Source organism: Rissa tridactyla, chromosome 1 (genome assembly GCF_028500815.1).
Source record: "Rissa tridactyla isolate bRisTri1 chromosome 1, bRisTri1.patW.cur.20221130, whole genome shotgun sequence".
Lineage (NCBI taxonomy): Eukaryota > Metazoa > Chordata > Aves > Charadriiformes > Laridae > Rissa > Rissa tridactyla.
The window spans coordinates 73,380,673-73,397,052 of NC_071466.1; the positions used below are offsets into that span (position 1 = coordinate 73,380,673).

The 16,380-nt window shown below is 46.7% G+C and overlaps 1 protein-coding gene across 3 annotated transcripts in view; it reads left to right on the forward strand.

Annotated features, from left to right (window-relative positions):
- Positions 1-16,380, forward strand: part of LONRF2 (LON peptidase N-terminal domain and ring finger 2) — a 39,374-nt gene that overhangs the window by 10,605 nt on the left and 12,389 nt on the right. For 2 of the 3 annotated variants that reach the window (XM_054204652.1, XM_054204664.1), the window contains exons 2-5: positions 10,055-10,173; positions 13,466-13,588; positions 14,590-14,751; positions 15,219-15,444. In XM_054204652.1, the coding sequence (XP_054060627.1) occupies positions 10,055-10,173; positions 13,466-13,588; positions 14,590-14,751; positions 15,219-15,444 (630 nt within the window). The remainder of the gene's footprint in view (positions 1-10,054; positions 10,174-13,465; positions 13,589-14,589; positions 14,752-15,218; positions 15,445-16,380) is intronic. The other variant, XM_054204672.1, reaches the window with a different exon arrangement.

The following is a 16,380-nucleotide window of genomic DNA, read 5'->3' on the forward strand; positions in this document are numbered from 1 at the left end:
GCTCGTTTGTCACCACTGTCTTTTCTTTCAGTCAAAGTGATAGTACGAAGGAGTTTCTTAATGTCTCGCTGTCCCCTAGACCAGAGGAGCACCTAGGTGCAAAGAAGCAAGTGGGTGGATGTCCCGGATCTTTGGGTGGGAAGGTGTAAAAGAATATGAAATATTAGTGGTTCATTTTTAATTATATTAATTGCTTAGAGTTAATCACTTAGTGTTAGGCTGCATTGGCATACTACTTATATAGAACTCGCTTAGCATTAGTAGCTACTGTTGCTGAAGCCTTAGGCCACAAGCTGTGAACTTTCACCTAGATAAGTTGACCTTGTTTGGAACTTCTACTTAATTACATAAAGGAAGGCCCTGAGACCAGGACATAAGGAAGCTACAACCCTCAGCAGATGCTGCAACCTGACAAGATACAAGAACAGTTAATGGCCCGCCTGGAGACAGAGAAAGAATCCCGTGAGGAATTAGAAGACCCCAGACTAGAAATGACTATTGGGCCAAGGGGCGTGTGAAGCGTGGACGGATAGGTTATAAGAGTATAATTGCCCGGGAATTTCTTTGTTCTGGGTCCCTCTCTGGAGGCACCCTGCACGAGCTGTCCTTGCTGCTGTACCATTCGAATAATTTTATTTTATTTTTGCCCGAGACTCTGCTATGGGAAACCTAGCATGAATAAACTTCCTTAACAAAGGCAAGGGGCGAGCGTTGCCACTTCAATTCTGCTAGCAAAGTGGTGGCTGCAATTTGTCCACCCCAGTTGAAACAGGTCGTCTCTGCTCTTTCATCTCTGTGTGCTTAGGTTGTGTGTAGAGGTGAAACCCCAATCAGGCATGGACCAGCTCTGGAGCCACTTAGTGCAAACAAGCCGTGCTGGGGCTCTCTGGTGGTGTCTGAATCGGCTTCCCTGTGGAGGTGCTGGGAGAGAAAGTTTGGGCTTGGGGTGGCTTTTTGAACTTTGTAATGGGCACTTCTGAAAGAAGAAAAATTTGAAGAAAAACACTTGATATCTGCATGAAGATAAAATAAAATAAATAGAGCTTGATGGGACATAGACCTCTCCATCAGAGGTTGTGATGTGTTTTGTTACACTGGCTGTGGGCAGCGTGAGTGTGGATGAGGAAGAGGAGGCCTTTGCACATGCCAACCAGCTGCTGCTAGCTGGTCTAGGCTCTGAGCAGAGGATGGTGGTGCCCTGTGCTCCTCCTCTTCCTCACCGCAGCCTGTTTCAAGAGCTCCTAAACTCATACCCTGCTATGTCTGCCAGCATTGGTCACCCGGTGGAAATAGGTGTTATGTTTGTTGGCAGAGCACAGCTTGCAAGTGGCTGCTCTGTAGTGGCAGTGGAAGGGTGCTTGATTGCATGAGTGGGCTTATGGAGGAGGAGGCTTCCTTCTTTGCATACTCTGTGTGCCAAAACCTCTTCCACGCTTCCTCCGGGATCTTTGGTTACTTCAGACTGAAGTAACCAGTGACGTAAATGCAGGGAGGAAAAACCGTGATATTCAGAAAATGTTATCTAGTTATTAATCCAATTAAGGCAGACTGATAAGTGAGAAAACATGGGCTTGCCATCATGTTCGCTGTCCCTCTTAATCAGTTTTGGGAAGCTGACCCTGGTTTTCATCTTTATTTTAATGTCCTGAAATGTCTTTACTGCTTCTGTTAATTATTTTATCAAATGTGCTCCTTCCTCTGCGCCCCCAACCAAACAACGCTTGTGTATCCATTTTTTGTACGCGGACTTGTCATGCTTACACAAAGTCTGGAGGAGAAAAGCTAGCTTGCTGTTCAGTTAATTACTAAATCTTGCTAATTTCTCACTGAAATGAAAATAAATATTTCACATTCTTTTTCAAGGTTATGAAAAGGCTTTCAATACTGAATTGTTTAGAATTGAATGCATAACGTAACAAAGTAAGCCAAATTTATTCCCCTCTCCAGAGGCTGAAGTTTCTTTAAAATGTGGGAAAAATTTCCCCTGAAGTCCTGCATAGGCTCACCCCTTCTAGCAAGACTGAAAGGTGTTTTTGTGATGGCAAGTGTTTCAGTTCTGCTCAGGCATTCAGGAAATACGCTTAGGATTGAAATAGATTTGAATAAAACATGCTTTTCTAGGAAGAAACGTCAGATAAGGAGGATTAGGGAGTTCTAGCAACTTTAAACTTGTTCTTTCTGTGCTGAGTTCCTGGAAGAAACCTCAGTGGTAGTTTATTACAGTAGAACTCTTACCATCTTCTACGGTCTGTTTGACGAATTCTCCTAATTGCTCTAATTGCCTTCCTGGCACAAGGGGATTTTGGGGAGTTCTGTTCTCCTGTCAGCCTCTCCAACTCAAGCAGTATATATATATATATGTATATTTTTTTTTTTTAAACTTGAATGCTTGGGCATATGTGGGAAAGTAATTTTGGGTGTTAGCACCTGCATAGGTAAAAACGCAATCTAACAAACACCTGCAGATGAGTGCAAAGGTGATGTGAGGGGAAAGTTAACAATTTTGGAAAATCGAAGCTAACAGCCACACTCAGGGTGGGCAGTATTTGGTGGTTCCAAGGAGGGTCCAGGAGGCGGAAAGCCACTGAGCCCTTTGGCTCTGGGCGCTGCTTGGGCCGGGGTTAGTCTGGTGCCATGGGATCGCAGCTGGGATGGAGGGAGGGAGCTGCGTGGGAAGGCTCCCAGGACCTGCGGCTCCAAGGAAGTCTCTGTGTCCCGGCTGCCCGGAGCCGCAGATCCTGGGAGCCTCAGCAGTGGATCCCTGACGCTGACAAGGACATAAATTTTGCTGTGCAGCTGCAGACTCCCAGAAGAGTTTGATTCAGGAAATGCCATCTCCTGGTATTGTGGAAACAGCAAAAATTTTCTGTGCTTTTCTTTTTTAATTTGCCCTGAAATAATAAGTCATTTCTTTAAAGAAATCTCTCCTTTTTTTTTTTTTCTTCTTTGACATCGAGAAGAAAGGAGGAGTGCATTATTTTAAAACAAATTATTTGCTATTGTGCAACTTTTTAGTTTTTTCCAAATGAAACTTGATGGTTATTATAGTATACCAGCATCTAGCAGCAGTCACAAACCCCTTATGTCCTCAAGCCCTCTCCATCCACTTTCTGTGACTAATTTGTTTCACCACAGCACATGCGGCAGCACGGAACAACTCAATTTCATGGCACTTATAGAAACTCTGTAGTTATTTAGGGTGTAGCTGGATATTCACTTTTTCTTCCCACTTCCATGCATACCCTAAGTTGGAGTCAGCCAGTGGGTGCCATGGTTCCACTGGCAGGATATGAGGTCTCAATCCATCTAGCCTTGCCGTGGGGCCAGCTGTGGACCCTCCTGGGATGGTGCCGCCAGCAGCAGGAGGTTGGGGACAAGGGGATGTGTGCGTTGGACGCAGAGCCACCAAGCTTTCCGGCTGCGCCGCCGTGTCTCCGGGTGGGGTGAGCTTGAATGGAGGCGGCTGGGCAGCGCTCCAGCTACGGCGTCTTGTCTCGCTGCTTTATCTCCATATAGAAAACCTGTTATACTGTAGTCTCATAAATGCTGCTGCCTTTAGCAAAGCTGTTGGGTTGTTTTTTTTTTTTCCCCCTCTTTCTTTTTCTCTCTCTGTTAACTAAACATTCCTTGCCAGTTACTCATTAAGATGGGCCACACCTTCTGCTTTCTGATTGAGACTCAGTGAACCAGAGGTACCAGCCCTGAATGCATGAGGCTGCTTCTGGTTTGCCTTGGGGTTGGTTTTTTTCAGTAGCTTGTATTTTCCCTTATTTTCCCTTCATGTCGTGAGAGCCTTTGGACTTTGCTTCGGGAGGACTTGCAGCCTTTGGGGTGGCTTTTCTTTTGCTGAAAATTTTTTCAGCGGAGACAAGATCCTGAAAAAGAGTTGATGAAGGTGTTCTCTCTCTGAGCCTGCTGAACGGTGTGCCGGGAGGCCTCAGCATGGCTCAGATGTGGGGTTGTGAATAGAAGCAGGACAGTGACTTGCCTGCCCCCCCCGATCTCACCCTGCTTCCTTTCCCCCTGTGGTGCCAAAAAATATCCCACCCAGCGCTCTGCCTGGCTGCTGAGGCACCTACCTCTCCTCGCTGCATCTACCCCCTCGGCACACTCCACACAAATACCCTGCAGCAGATGCGACGATGGAAATACGGAGTATGCATTCATATTGAATACAAACAGAAGATGCAAACTGCTTAAATGATAGCTAAATTAAATAATGTTATATTTGAGCACTCCTAAAAGGAAACAAAAAAAAAAGCTTGCTTCTGAAGATCTTAGGTGAATTGTTTTCAGTTTCATTTAACTTGCAGTGTTTCTAAGAATTATTAGCTAATAGTGTGGATCACTGCAGCAATCTGCATGTGCAAAACTTAAAAAAACCAAAAAAAATAAACAAAAAAAACCAAACAAAAAAACCCCACACCAACCAAACCAACCAGCAAACAAAACAAAATCCAAAAATCCCCTCAGTGAACTTGGTTTTGCGGAGCTCCTTCTTTTTAGGTGTAGTCTCTTGCCTCAGTGCCTGGGAGCAGTGGGGCATCGTCACCCTGGGTATGTCATACGGCAATTAGTACGTCTGGCATGAGTCCACGCTGCAGCCAAAAAAGGCAGCAGTCCTTGCTGCTTCTTTCTTTCTCATCCCTTCTCCTGGCACCCATGTTTGCGTGGCTGTCCAGTGAACCAGTTGAGGGGGAACTGATCCTCTTAAACCTTTTTATTTATTTGTTTTTATTGGATTAGCTTTCAGTCAGTTGATTCCTTGCTCTGGTTCTCTGTGCAACCACGCAAACCTGGTTTGCTGCACGAGCACTAGTGTCATCTCCGGGGAGGCAAGGAGGCAGACGTGATCGTGGGACATCCCTCCTGGTAGGTGCTTGAACTTAATGAGCAGTGGCATCTGCAGCAGTTACAAGCTTATTCTATGCATCCATGCACACTTGGGTGCGTGCCCAGGCTTTGTATGGGCAATGTGCTCTTACTGAGGATGTGTTTAGGGTGCTCGTGCAGAAGTGAGGTGCAAACAGTGAAGTGAAAGCAGGCTGGAAAGAGCAGGAGAGGTACAGAGACAGCAGCCCTGCATAGGGACGTACAGGAGGTGACGCTTTGTTATTATTTAACCCCAGCTAGCAAGTAGGACCACGCAGCTGCTTGCTCCCCGCACTCGCGATGGGGGAGAGAATGGGAAGGGTAAAAGTGAGTAAAAACTTGTAGTTTGAGATAAAGACAGTTTAATAAGTAAAGCAAAAGCCATACACGCAAGCATAGCAAAACAAGGAATTAATTCCCTGCTTCCCATGGGTAGGCAGGTGTTCAGCCATCCCCAGGAAAGCAGGGTTCCATCATGTGTAACGGTTACTTGCGAAGACAAATTCCATCACTCCAAATGTCCCCTCCTTCCTCCTTCTTTCCCCCATTTTATATACTAATCATGATGTTAAATGGTATGGAATATCCCTTTGGTCAAATGGAGTCAGCTGTCCTGGCCGCGTCTCCTTCCAGCTTCTTGTGTCATAGAATCATAGAATCTTCATGGTTGGAAAGGACCTTTGAGATCATCGAGTCCAACCAAACAACCTACAATCTCTGCCACTAGAGCATGCCCTGAAGTGCCACATCTAGATGTTTCTTAAACACCTCTGGGGATGGTGACTCAACTACCTCCCTGGGCAGGCTGTTCCAGTGCCTGACCACTCTTTCAGTAAAGTAATTCTTCCTAATATCTAATCTAAACCTCCCCTGCCACAACTTCAGATCATTTCCTCTGGTCCTGTCGTTATTCACCTGGGAGAAGAGGCCAACACCCACCTCTCTCCAACCTCCTTTCAGGTAGTTGTAGAGGGCAATGAGGTCTCCCCTCAGCCTCCTCTTCTCCAAGCTAAACGTGCCCAGCTCCCTCAGCCTCTCCTCATATGACCTGGTCTCCAGACCCCTCACCAGCCTGGTAGCTCTCCTCTGGACACGCTCCAGCACTTCAATGTCCCTCTTGTACAGAGGGGCCCAGAACTGAACACAGTACTCGAGGTGAGGCCTCACCAGTGCCAAGTACAGGGGCACCATCACTTCCCTGCTCCTGCTGGCCACACTATTCCTGATACAGGCCAGGATGCTGTTGGCCCTCTTGGCCACCTGAGCACACTGCTGGCTCATGTCAAGCTGGCTCCACCAGCACCCCCAGGTCCTTTTCTGCCGGGCAGCTTTCCAGCCACTCTTCCCCAAGCCTGTAGCGTTGCTTGGGGTTGTTGTGACCGAAATGCAGGACCCGGCACTTGGCCTTATTAAACCTCATACAGTTGGCCTTGGCCCATTCATCCAGCCTGTCCAGGTCCCTCTGTAGAGCCTTCCTACCCTCAAGCGGATCAACACTCCCACCTAGTTTGGTGTCACCTGCAAACTTACTGAGGGTGCACTCAATCCCCTCATTCAGATCATTGATAAAGATATTAAACAAAACTGGCCCCGAAACTGAGCCCTGAGGGACACCACTGGTGACCGGCCGCCAAGAGGATTTCACCCCATTAATCACAACTGTCTGGGCACGGCCATCCAGCCAGTTTTTAACCCAGCGAAGAGTACACTTGTCTATGCCATGATTCGCCAGGTTCTCCAGGAGAATGCTGTGGGGGACGGTGTCAAAGGCCTTACCAAAGTCCAGATAGACAACATCCACAGCCTTCCCCACATCCAGAAGGCGGGTCACATGGTCATAGAAAGAGATCAGGTTGGTTAAGCAGGACCTCCCTTTCCTAAACCCATGCTGGCTGGCCCTGATCCCTTGGCTGCCCTTCGCTTGCCGTGAGAGCTCATTCAAGATGATCCTCTCCATGATCTTTCCTGGTACCGAGGTCAGGCTGACAGGCCTGTAGTTTCCCGGATCCTCCTTCCGACCCTTCTTGTAGATGGGCGTCACATTAGCCACCCTCCAGTCATCTCGTACCTCCCCTCTTGACCAGGATTGTTGATAAATGATGGAGAGAGGCTTGGTGAGCTCTCCCGCCAGCTCCCTGAGTACTCTTGGGTGAATCCAATCTGGCCCCATAGACTTATGTGCGTCTAGGTGCAGAAGCAGATCATTGACTACTTCCTCCTGGATTATGGGTGGGTTGTTCTGCTCTCCAACCTTATCTTCCAGCTCAGGAGGCTGAGCACCCTGGGGATAGCTGGTCTGACTATTGAAGACGGAGGCAAAGAAGGCATTAAGTATCTCAGCCTTCTCCTTGTCTTTGGTTGCAACTTTCCCCCCCGCATCCAGTAAGGGATGGAGATTCTCCCTGACTTTCTTTTTGTTGATGTATTTATAAAAGCTTTTTTTGTTGTCCTTAATGTTAGTGGCCAAGTTGAGCTCCAGCTGGGCTTTTGCCTTCCTAATTTTCTCTCTGTATAACCTAACGAGATCTCTGTACTCCTCCTGAGTTGACTGTCCCTTCTTCCAAAGGTGTCCTTCCAACCTACTCACTGGTGGGGAGGTGTGAGGAGCAGAACAGACCTTGACTGCCTAGTAACAACCAAAACCATTAGTGCTCTACCAGCACTATTCTCATCCCAAATCCAAAACATAGCTGCTAGCAAGGAAATCAGCTCTATGCCAGCTGAAACCATGACACGCTTGCAGGAAAAAAACTTGAGAGCACTAGCTTGGAGGTAAAGTTTAAAATTTGTAGAGATGAGGCACTGCTGTCTCTCGGCACACCTTGAAACCTTTTTAAAGTTTAATCCCAGTTATGACAGTTCTGACCAGCTTATGTTTGGTTAAGGGTTACTGCACTTAGCTGCCACCATCTGGCAGCCAGCTTCCAGCCCTCTGGAGGCCTTTCCTGGCTTGCAAAGGACAAGAGTGATCAAGGACAAATCACACCTAAATCTCATCTCATAAGATGAGATAACTGGTTTGGTGGACAAAGGGAAGAGCATTGTTTGGGGATTAGTGGGGGTTTTTTGCAAGGCTGCTGCATGCATCTTCCTGGCCAAGCTGGGGAGGTAGAGGTGGGGTAGGTGGAGAACTGCCTGGACCTTCAGGGGCACAGGGTGGTGGTTAATGGCTTGAGGACTCCTGGGCGGATGGCTACCAGTGGCATTCCTCAGGTGTTGGTAATGGGGCTGACACAGTTCAACCCTTACTAACAACCTTTAGGGTCGTGATTAGGGGCACAGAGTCTAGTTGTAGGTCAGTGACAAGTGGTGTTCCCCAGGGGTCAGTACTGGGTCCAGTCCTCTTCAATATATTCATCAATGACCTGGATGAGGGGATAGAGTGCACCCTCAGCAAGTTTGCTGATGACACAAAGCTGGGGGGGGTGGCTGACACACCGGAAGGCTGTGCCACCATACAGAGAGACCTGGACAGGTTGGAGATTTGAGCAAAGAGGAACCTTATGAAATTCAACAAGGGCAAGTGTAGGGTGCTGCATGTGGGGAGGAATAACCCCATGCACCAGTACAGGTTGGGGGCTGACCTGCTGGAGAGCAGCTCGGTGGAAAGAGACCTGGGAGTCCTGGTGGACAACAGGATGACCAAGAGCCAGCAATGTGCCCTTGTGGCCAAGAAGGCCAATGGCATCCTGGGGTGCATCAAGAAGAGTGTGGCCAGCAGGTCGAGGGAGGTCATCCTCCCCCTCTGCTCTGCCTTGGTGAGGTCGCATCTGGAGTACTGTGTCCAGTTCTGGGCTCCCCGGTTCAAGAAGGATGGGGAACTGCTGGAGAGGGTACAGCAAAGGGCGACCAAGATGATGAGGGGACTGGAGCATCCCTCTTATGAAGAAAGGCTGAGGGATTTGGGTCTCTTCAGTCTGGAAAAAAGACAGATGAGGGGGGATCTTATCAACACTTATAAATACTTCAAGGGTGGGTGTCAGGAGGATGGGGCCAGGCTCTTTTCAGTGGTGCCCAGTGACAGGACAAGAGGTAATGGGCAGAAACTTGAGCATAGGAAGTTTCATCTCAACATGAGGAGGGACATCTTTACTGTGAGGGTGGCAGAGCACTGGAACAGGCTGCCCAGAGAGGTGGTGGAGTCTCCGTCTCTGGAGACATTCAAAACCCACCTGGACACGTTCCTGTGCAACCTGCTCTAAGATGACCTTGCTCTGGCAGGGGGTTGGACTAGATGATCTCCAGAGGTCCTTTCCAACCCTATGATTCTATGAACCTCCATGAGTGGGCAAAGTGCACTGTCAGCAAGTTTGTCCGTGACACCAGACTGGGGAAGGAAGAAGTGGTTGATGTGCTGGAGGGCAGGGCTGCCATTCAGACCAACAGCCTGGGGCATGGGTTGACCAGTCTTGCCTACTTCAGCAAAGGCAAGTATGCCTGGGACAGAATAACCCCGTGTAACAGGACGGGCTGGGCTAGACAGCAGCACTGCAGAAAAGACCTGGAGATCCTGGTGGACAAGCTGAACGTGGATCAGCCACAGTTTTTCTGTGGTTCTGTGAAATTTTATGCTGGAGCTAGATTTCTATCTTAAAATGTCTTACAGAGACCTTAGGAAAGGATGGAGTAATAATGCTTGAGATGTTCATAATCCACTCAAACTGAATGGTTCATGAATGCGTGGGTACTGAGGCAATGTCTGTGATCGTGAGGGTTGTCTGCCCTGAGGAGGGCAAAGTACACAGATGGCAAGTGGATATAAAATGTGAAGGCTGCGTGCATTTTTCTTAATGAGTGGCTTCCAGGAACATTTTAACTGAAGAGTTGGTGATTTATTTCAAGGAAAGCCACATTGTGGGGAGAAATACTTGGGGCTTTTTTTCTTTTTGCTTTCTTAAATGTCCTGTAAGCAAGGTGAGGGAAACAGCAGGTGGCATCCTATATGTGAATATGAAACCTCTCCTGCTAGGTAAAACGCAGAGGTTGCTTCCAGGCTGAGAGGAATATATTTTGGGAAGGAAAGAGGGAAGGAATTGCCTCTTTTCCAGTACAGGAGAATATGAATGTAACCGGTGTGCAGTAGTGCTTTTTTGGTTACTTTGGCTGGAAATTAGCTTACTGTATTTAACGCATATTAGTGCTTCTTTTAACTGAGCTCCTTGCAACCTTTTTTGTTTTCCAGCTCCTTGCAAGTGTTCACTAATAGCACAGCGAGCAGAACTCTGTACGTCAATGAAGAACTACCAGCAAGCTCTTCATGATGCGGACCTCCTCTGCCGAAACAAACCCCACTGGCCTGCGGTATGGTGCTTGCATATCCAGATGACCAGAATGAAAACTGCTAGTTCTCGGGGCTTCTCTCTGTGAGGGCATTGTTGGAAGAACATTGCGGCATTATCAGGGCTGGGAATGTCTACCAAAAGCTAAGTTCTTCATAGAACAAGTCTTGGAAGGTCCTTAGCGTGTCTCCAGCTAGTGGGATTTCAGTGGTGGGCAGCTGGTGATGTGGTTTTGTTTGTGCTGTTGCCTGTCAATCTTTTGGGGTAGTGCTACAGCTTGGCAGCAGAATTGGGTCCATAAGGCTCTGGCAGCCTGGGATCGCCCTGCACTTCCCTCTGGGATGGTGTGTCCCAGGTAGCGGGTGGTGTTGATGGCCTGCTGGCCAATGTGTCTTTCTGAAGAGCACCCCAGACTATTTCAGGATTGTTTTTTGGGGTTTTTTTCCCCCTCCTTTAATACTAAGAGTTCATATTTGTGATTCCTACCTGCGTCATGGTGATTCATAGAGGGGGTTGGGATTTTTTTTTTTTGTAATGAGAGGAAGTGCTACAAGGAGCACTGGTTTGTGGGCGGTCTGAAGCAAGCATCAGAAATGATGTTATGAGAGAGAAATGGAAGAAGCACGTGGTGCCTCTCGTTACCACTGGTTGCCTAAGGCTAGAATGGGTGTCCGACAGCTTGCCCCACCTAGGATTACACCTCCCAGTCAGTCCCTCACCCATCAGTAGCAAAACTGCAGCACAGGTTTGACCAGATAAAGCCCCTGGGTGCTGTGCAGGGTAGCACGGGGAGTTGGGGAAGGATTTTAGGCAGACCTCGGCTTTCCCGTGAAGACTAAGGAGTTGTTATGTGAACCCCTCGGCCACCTGCCTCAGCATGGGGGGCTGCAGCTAGCTCTCCATTTCCAGGTGGGGAAGATGTGGGGTGTCTAAGAGAGGTGTTGTCTGAAGCACCGAGTTTCTGACAAGCTAGATATTTGTCTCTGAAGGCTATCTGTCTTTTCACCCATTGAAACCTTTCTTATTTGAAGGCAATTCATAATCTTCCCCCTGCCTCCAGTTTACCTTTCTGTCTAGGATCATTGCTCATCAAGTCAGGGATCCATCTCGGTGGCGTTGGCTGGGTTTCTGTGCAGAGGGAGAAAGATGAATTAGGCACGTTCAAATGTTTTCTTGAAGTGTCTTCTCTGTTTGCCTTGAATCCATGGAAATGTGATACGTGTCAGTCGTAGGCAGATAAAGATTTCGTTAATCACATCTCTGTAGAATGCTAATTGAAACTGAAATTCGTCATCGTGGCATAATCAGCAGTGTCACAGACGCATTTCACTTGTGCTTGCGTGTGAGAACTTCCATGTAGGCTGTGCTGATCCAGAATCCATGTTCTCCAGGAATTCTGGGCACCGGCTTTGTTTTGTATCTTGCGGCATCCCATCCAGTGGCAGAGATTAGGTCAAACATAGGTTGTGTAGTTAAAAAAAATAAAAAAAAATTGACCATTAAATTAAACTCATCCTGGGAGTAGCTCCTGGGAGGCAAGCGTTCACCTACCGGAACCTTTTTGCTTATTGATAACTGAAATGTAACGGTTCACTGAGTTACTGGTGAAGCTCCTGGGTCCACTGTAGTCATTAGAGCAATACGCAAATTGTTTTCTTTTCAGTTGCTATGAAAATCAGGTCCTTGGACTCTGAGGCAGGGAGAAGTTTCCAGTTGTATGTTTATGTGGCAGATAGAAACAGGTCCGATCCTGCCTGCTGCACAAGGTCCTGCCTGGACCTTACCCGTCAATCTGATGCTTGTCAGGGCTACATGAAAAGAGGAGAGGGAAGGTGGCAGCAGTAGCCTCTGAACTGTAGGGGCCTCTAGTCCCTGGGCCTAACTTCTGTTGTTGGATCTTTTAGTTTTTTCTCCATAGACAGCCCGGCTCAGTCCTCCCTTGCAGCTTGGGTAAGGAAATGGCACTTGCAGCCCCAAAGGCCAAGGCCAAGCAACCTTGTAGGCTCCCCAGCGCACTGGAGTAACCTTGACAGTGATGTCAGGCATAGTAGGACCTCTAAAAAGGTTTTACTGAGGCTGTGCAGGCATCAAGATAAGAAGGTCGGGGTCAGGCCTCACAGTAGCTCTCTTCTTACTGCATTCAGGAAAAGAAAAATGTATCTCACCTTGAGAGATTGGTGTGTAATGACGCTTCTTGTTCAGGTCGCCAAATGATGTATATTAATTAACCGGTCCTACACAGTGCCTGTTACTTGCTTTTGGTACCAGCCCTGCTGCTTCCCGACAGTGGAAAGGTAAAGATCTTAATGGGCCTCAGCTTGAAGGGCTCTATTGAAAGAGTGAGGGAGGTGAGGACCTGCTCAGGAAGATTATGTGATGCCGGATCTTTTGACATTTCTATCAAAAATGGAAAAGTGTATCTGCTCATCTAACTAGTCTCTTAGACTAGTGAAATTGTACTTTCAGCACAGCCTAGAGATACTCATGCGGCTCAGAGGTGGACTTGCAGAGCATGCTTCTGTCTAATAAGCAAGAGGCAGATGTTTAAATTAAAGTACACTTAGTTTCTTTTCATCACTAAGGAAGTAATTCCCATAGTCAGATTTGAACTGCAAGTTGATATCCGTGCGGAAATTCAGAGGTGAGGCATTCCTGTCTTGCTACTAGTAACAAGTAGAGTAGGACTTGTCCCCAAGCTGACTACCCTACCTGTTGGCTATGGATGTGTTACTCTAGGATGTGGGAGAGGCAGGGCTACAAGGTTTCAGATTAAGAATTGGTAAATTGCCCTAAATTCATAATGTTGTTGGTCTTCTCTAGCCAAAATAGGTGAAAAACCATCTCTATCCTGGTAAAACACGCAGGAGAAGTGAGAGTGGCCTGAACCTGAAGTCTTTTGCTCCCTCAGCTGCCACCTCCAGCTTGCCTATGCCATTGCCTTTCCCATCCAGCTTCATTACTGCTAGGTTGGTCCTGGTATGTGAAACTGTTCTCTGGGGTATTGAGCCCTGTCGGGTATGTAGTAGTCTCGGTCCCTGGGGAGGCAAATACCCGTCCTCATTCTGCATCAGTTCCCCCCTGAGGAAAAGAGCGATGCCTTTGGCAGGGGTGATGCAGCAGTGGCTTCCTGGGGGATCTTCTTTCAGCAAAAGGGACTGACTTCCCTGTAGTTGTGTGGATCAAAGAGGTCGTTACCCAAAAAGTGTCTTATTCTTCGTTTGCAGCATGGTGTGAACTTCCAAGTTTGTTTGCTGGATTCTTGTAGCCACTTCAGAAATGATCTCTAGATTTGTACGTTTCCTTTGTGTGAACAGGGCCATTATGTGAAAGCAAAAGCTCTTTCTGGATTGGAAAGGACTGAGGAAGCATTGAAGGAGTTTCTCTATTGTGTTGCCTTAAATCCTGAATGGAGCTCAATGAAGAAAGAAGCCCAAAAGGTATAAAATATGTTTACTGGCCACTTCTCGGCCCTCATGCTGCTCTTACTCCTGCAGCTCAGTAAAACTCTTGTTATTTCAAGTAATAGTAAACAGCCAAAGGATAATTTGATTCAGTAGATTCTCCAGTAAACCTTATTAGCATTATGCTGTGCGAGGCACCTCTTGGGTTTGGTTTATGCCTCAACCAGAGGGACTGTACAATTGTGGATTGCACTGCAAATCTGTAGCACTGGCCATTGCCATTTGTAGACTACACTTACAGTATGTTGACCGGATTTCAGTACACCTGGATTTCATAGGCTCGAGGCTGCTAATTTTAGTGCCCATCAGAAAACCGTTTTTAAGTGGAAAGTGGCAGAGGAGGGGGAGCTGTGTGCTGCCCTGTCCTGGAGAAATCCTGCAGTCTCCTTAGCAGTTTGTGTAACTTCCCATAAGGGACACACTTACTGGTAACCAACCATTGGCGGGTTCTCCGGGACCATCCATACAGGCAACTTTTTATAAAAAGAAATGGGGATTCGGCAAGGGGCTTGGTGGGGACTGGTGAGAGGCGCAAGAGGCTCTACACAGCTTTAGCTAGAGGTGAAACCTGCTTGAGAATAGAGGAGATGGATGCAGAGGATGAGGAGAACTGAAACACATTTCTGTTAACTGGTTTTGATAGGAGAGCACGGTCTGGAGGCAGGGGTCTGAGGGTCAGAGTAGAGAGGAGTGGAGGCAGGAGAAGGATGCGACAGTCTGCCGTCCCAGGTGCTCCTGAGGAGCAGAGGCCTTCGGGGCAGGAGGTGGACACCAGAAGAGCACCTTGGGATGTGTCTGTCTGTGGTTGTGGTGGGGACTGCCATTCAAGTTTCCTGTGGGCATTGGGGAATGCAGGATGTCCTGGTTGTTGCAAGCTTCTTGGCATCCAGAAGCTGTGAAGTTTGTGTTTGTACAGACATAAATATCTCTGTTGTAATTACTATTATTTTTTCTTTTTTTTCTCTCTAATTGACTAGATAATGTGTGAGATGTTTTTCCCAGCCTTTGAAAATGTTCATGATAGTCTAACAGCACCTTTCTCTAGTCGAACATCCCATACAAGATTGAAACCTGCATTTCTGAGTAGCATAAACACACAGTCAGCTGCAGAAGATAGCTCTATTGCTGGGTCCTCAAAGGTAAAGTAAAAAGCATTCAACATAACAATACCAAAAGTGACACAAGGATCTGTCTGATCTGTGTGACATTGTCTTTGTCTGCACTTACTTTCATGGTAAGACTGTTTTCTCCATTGCTGTTGGATCTCTTGTTGGGATGTACTTCCTCAGAAAAATAAGAGAATGAAACTATTTTTTCAGAAAACAATATGGTGCCTTCGTGTGGGGGTTGCTTATATTTGTGGGTTTTTTTTCTCCCCTGTGTGCTTTTTCTGCACTCAGGGACATAATTTCTAGAGACGGGAACTGTAGGAAGAGAAGTATCCCTATTTCTTGCAACTGGAGAGTGGCCTTCTTCAATATGGACCCTTCTTCCCTGCTAATCTCATTGTAGTGACATTGATCTATTGCTGATGTATACAGCTAATAGGAAAAACACAAAGCAAAATTGTCTTGTGTTGTATATAACTGTTCATAATTTTTTTTAGGATACTGTGTTCAGGTTAACAAAAACCCCGTCCCAAGAATCTGATGTATTTAGAAGTACTGATTCTCCTGTTTCCCATCATGTTCTGGATCTCTATTTTGAAGAAAACAAGAAGTCTTTGGGAGCTATTCTCTCCAGTTTACCTGGGGTTGGCTTAAAAAGAAAGCTGTCCAGTGATATGAGGGATTTACAAAGCTTGGATGTCCCCAATAAGATTCCTAAAAAAGGTTTGTGTTGTGGCTTAGAAAGGGGATTTCTTTTGCACATACTTAAAAATTATAAACTACTTTTTTCCTTCTCCCTTTTTATAGGTGTCAATGAAACATCCCCTACAGGGACTGGAATAATATTTTGTTTTCTGTTGTGTCTGTTTCTGCTGTAACAGCCTATTTACCTTATTCCGGAGCAGTTTCAATTAATTCAATGAGTGCTGTATTTCTCTTTCTCAAATGGGCCATTTCCAGTGTGTAATCCACTAACAGTTTAGTCTTTGTGTTGCTGGTGCTATTTCCATTTTTTAGGTCTCAGAGGTAGAGCCTAGCTTCATTGTCCTTCTATATGAAGGAAAGATGCAGTAATCCTGGAAACTAATCTTTAAATGGCATCAGAAACAGTCACATGCAACTTTACATGAAATTTTCCAAGCAAACAAAGAAGGCTTTTGAAGGGTAATAAGCCCCCCCCCTTCGGTTTTCTGTCACTTGATAGCTGTGCTTACAACTGGTACGCTTCTCAAGCTTCTAACAAAGACCTCCAAAGTGTTTTTGGTATCCCGGGATAAAAATGCTGGAGGCAATATATTGCACTGAGTAGTGAAATAATTGGTTAAAAGGGGCTTTTAAAATGCTGCTATATTAGTGTGCATTTTTCCCTTAAAAGAAAAAAAATAATCCAACAATACCTTCTTGGCAAATCTGACTTCTGCCTTGAAATGTTAAAGTCTTCACATACTGCTGTGTGTCTGCCGCCTCTGCAGATGATCAGTGTATGGCCAGTTTCTGATCACTTTGCTGTGAAGGGATAAACCCCGTACTTTCTGTGAACTGCAGACTCGGTAAATAGATTGTGAAATCTGACCCACCTGTATCTTCACAGCGAAGGCCAGAGATCGCGTTTTACCCATAACCGTTAATTTCTGGTCTGTGCTAGATCCCGATGCCGTG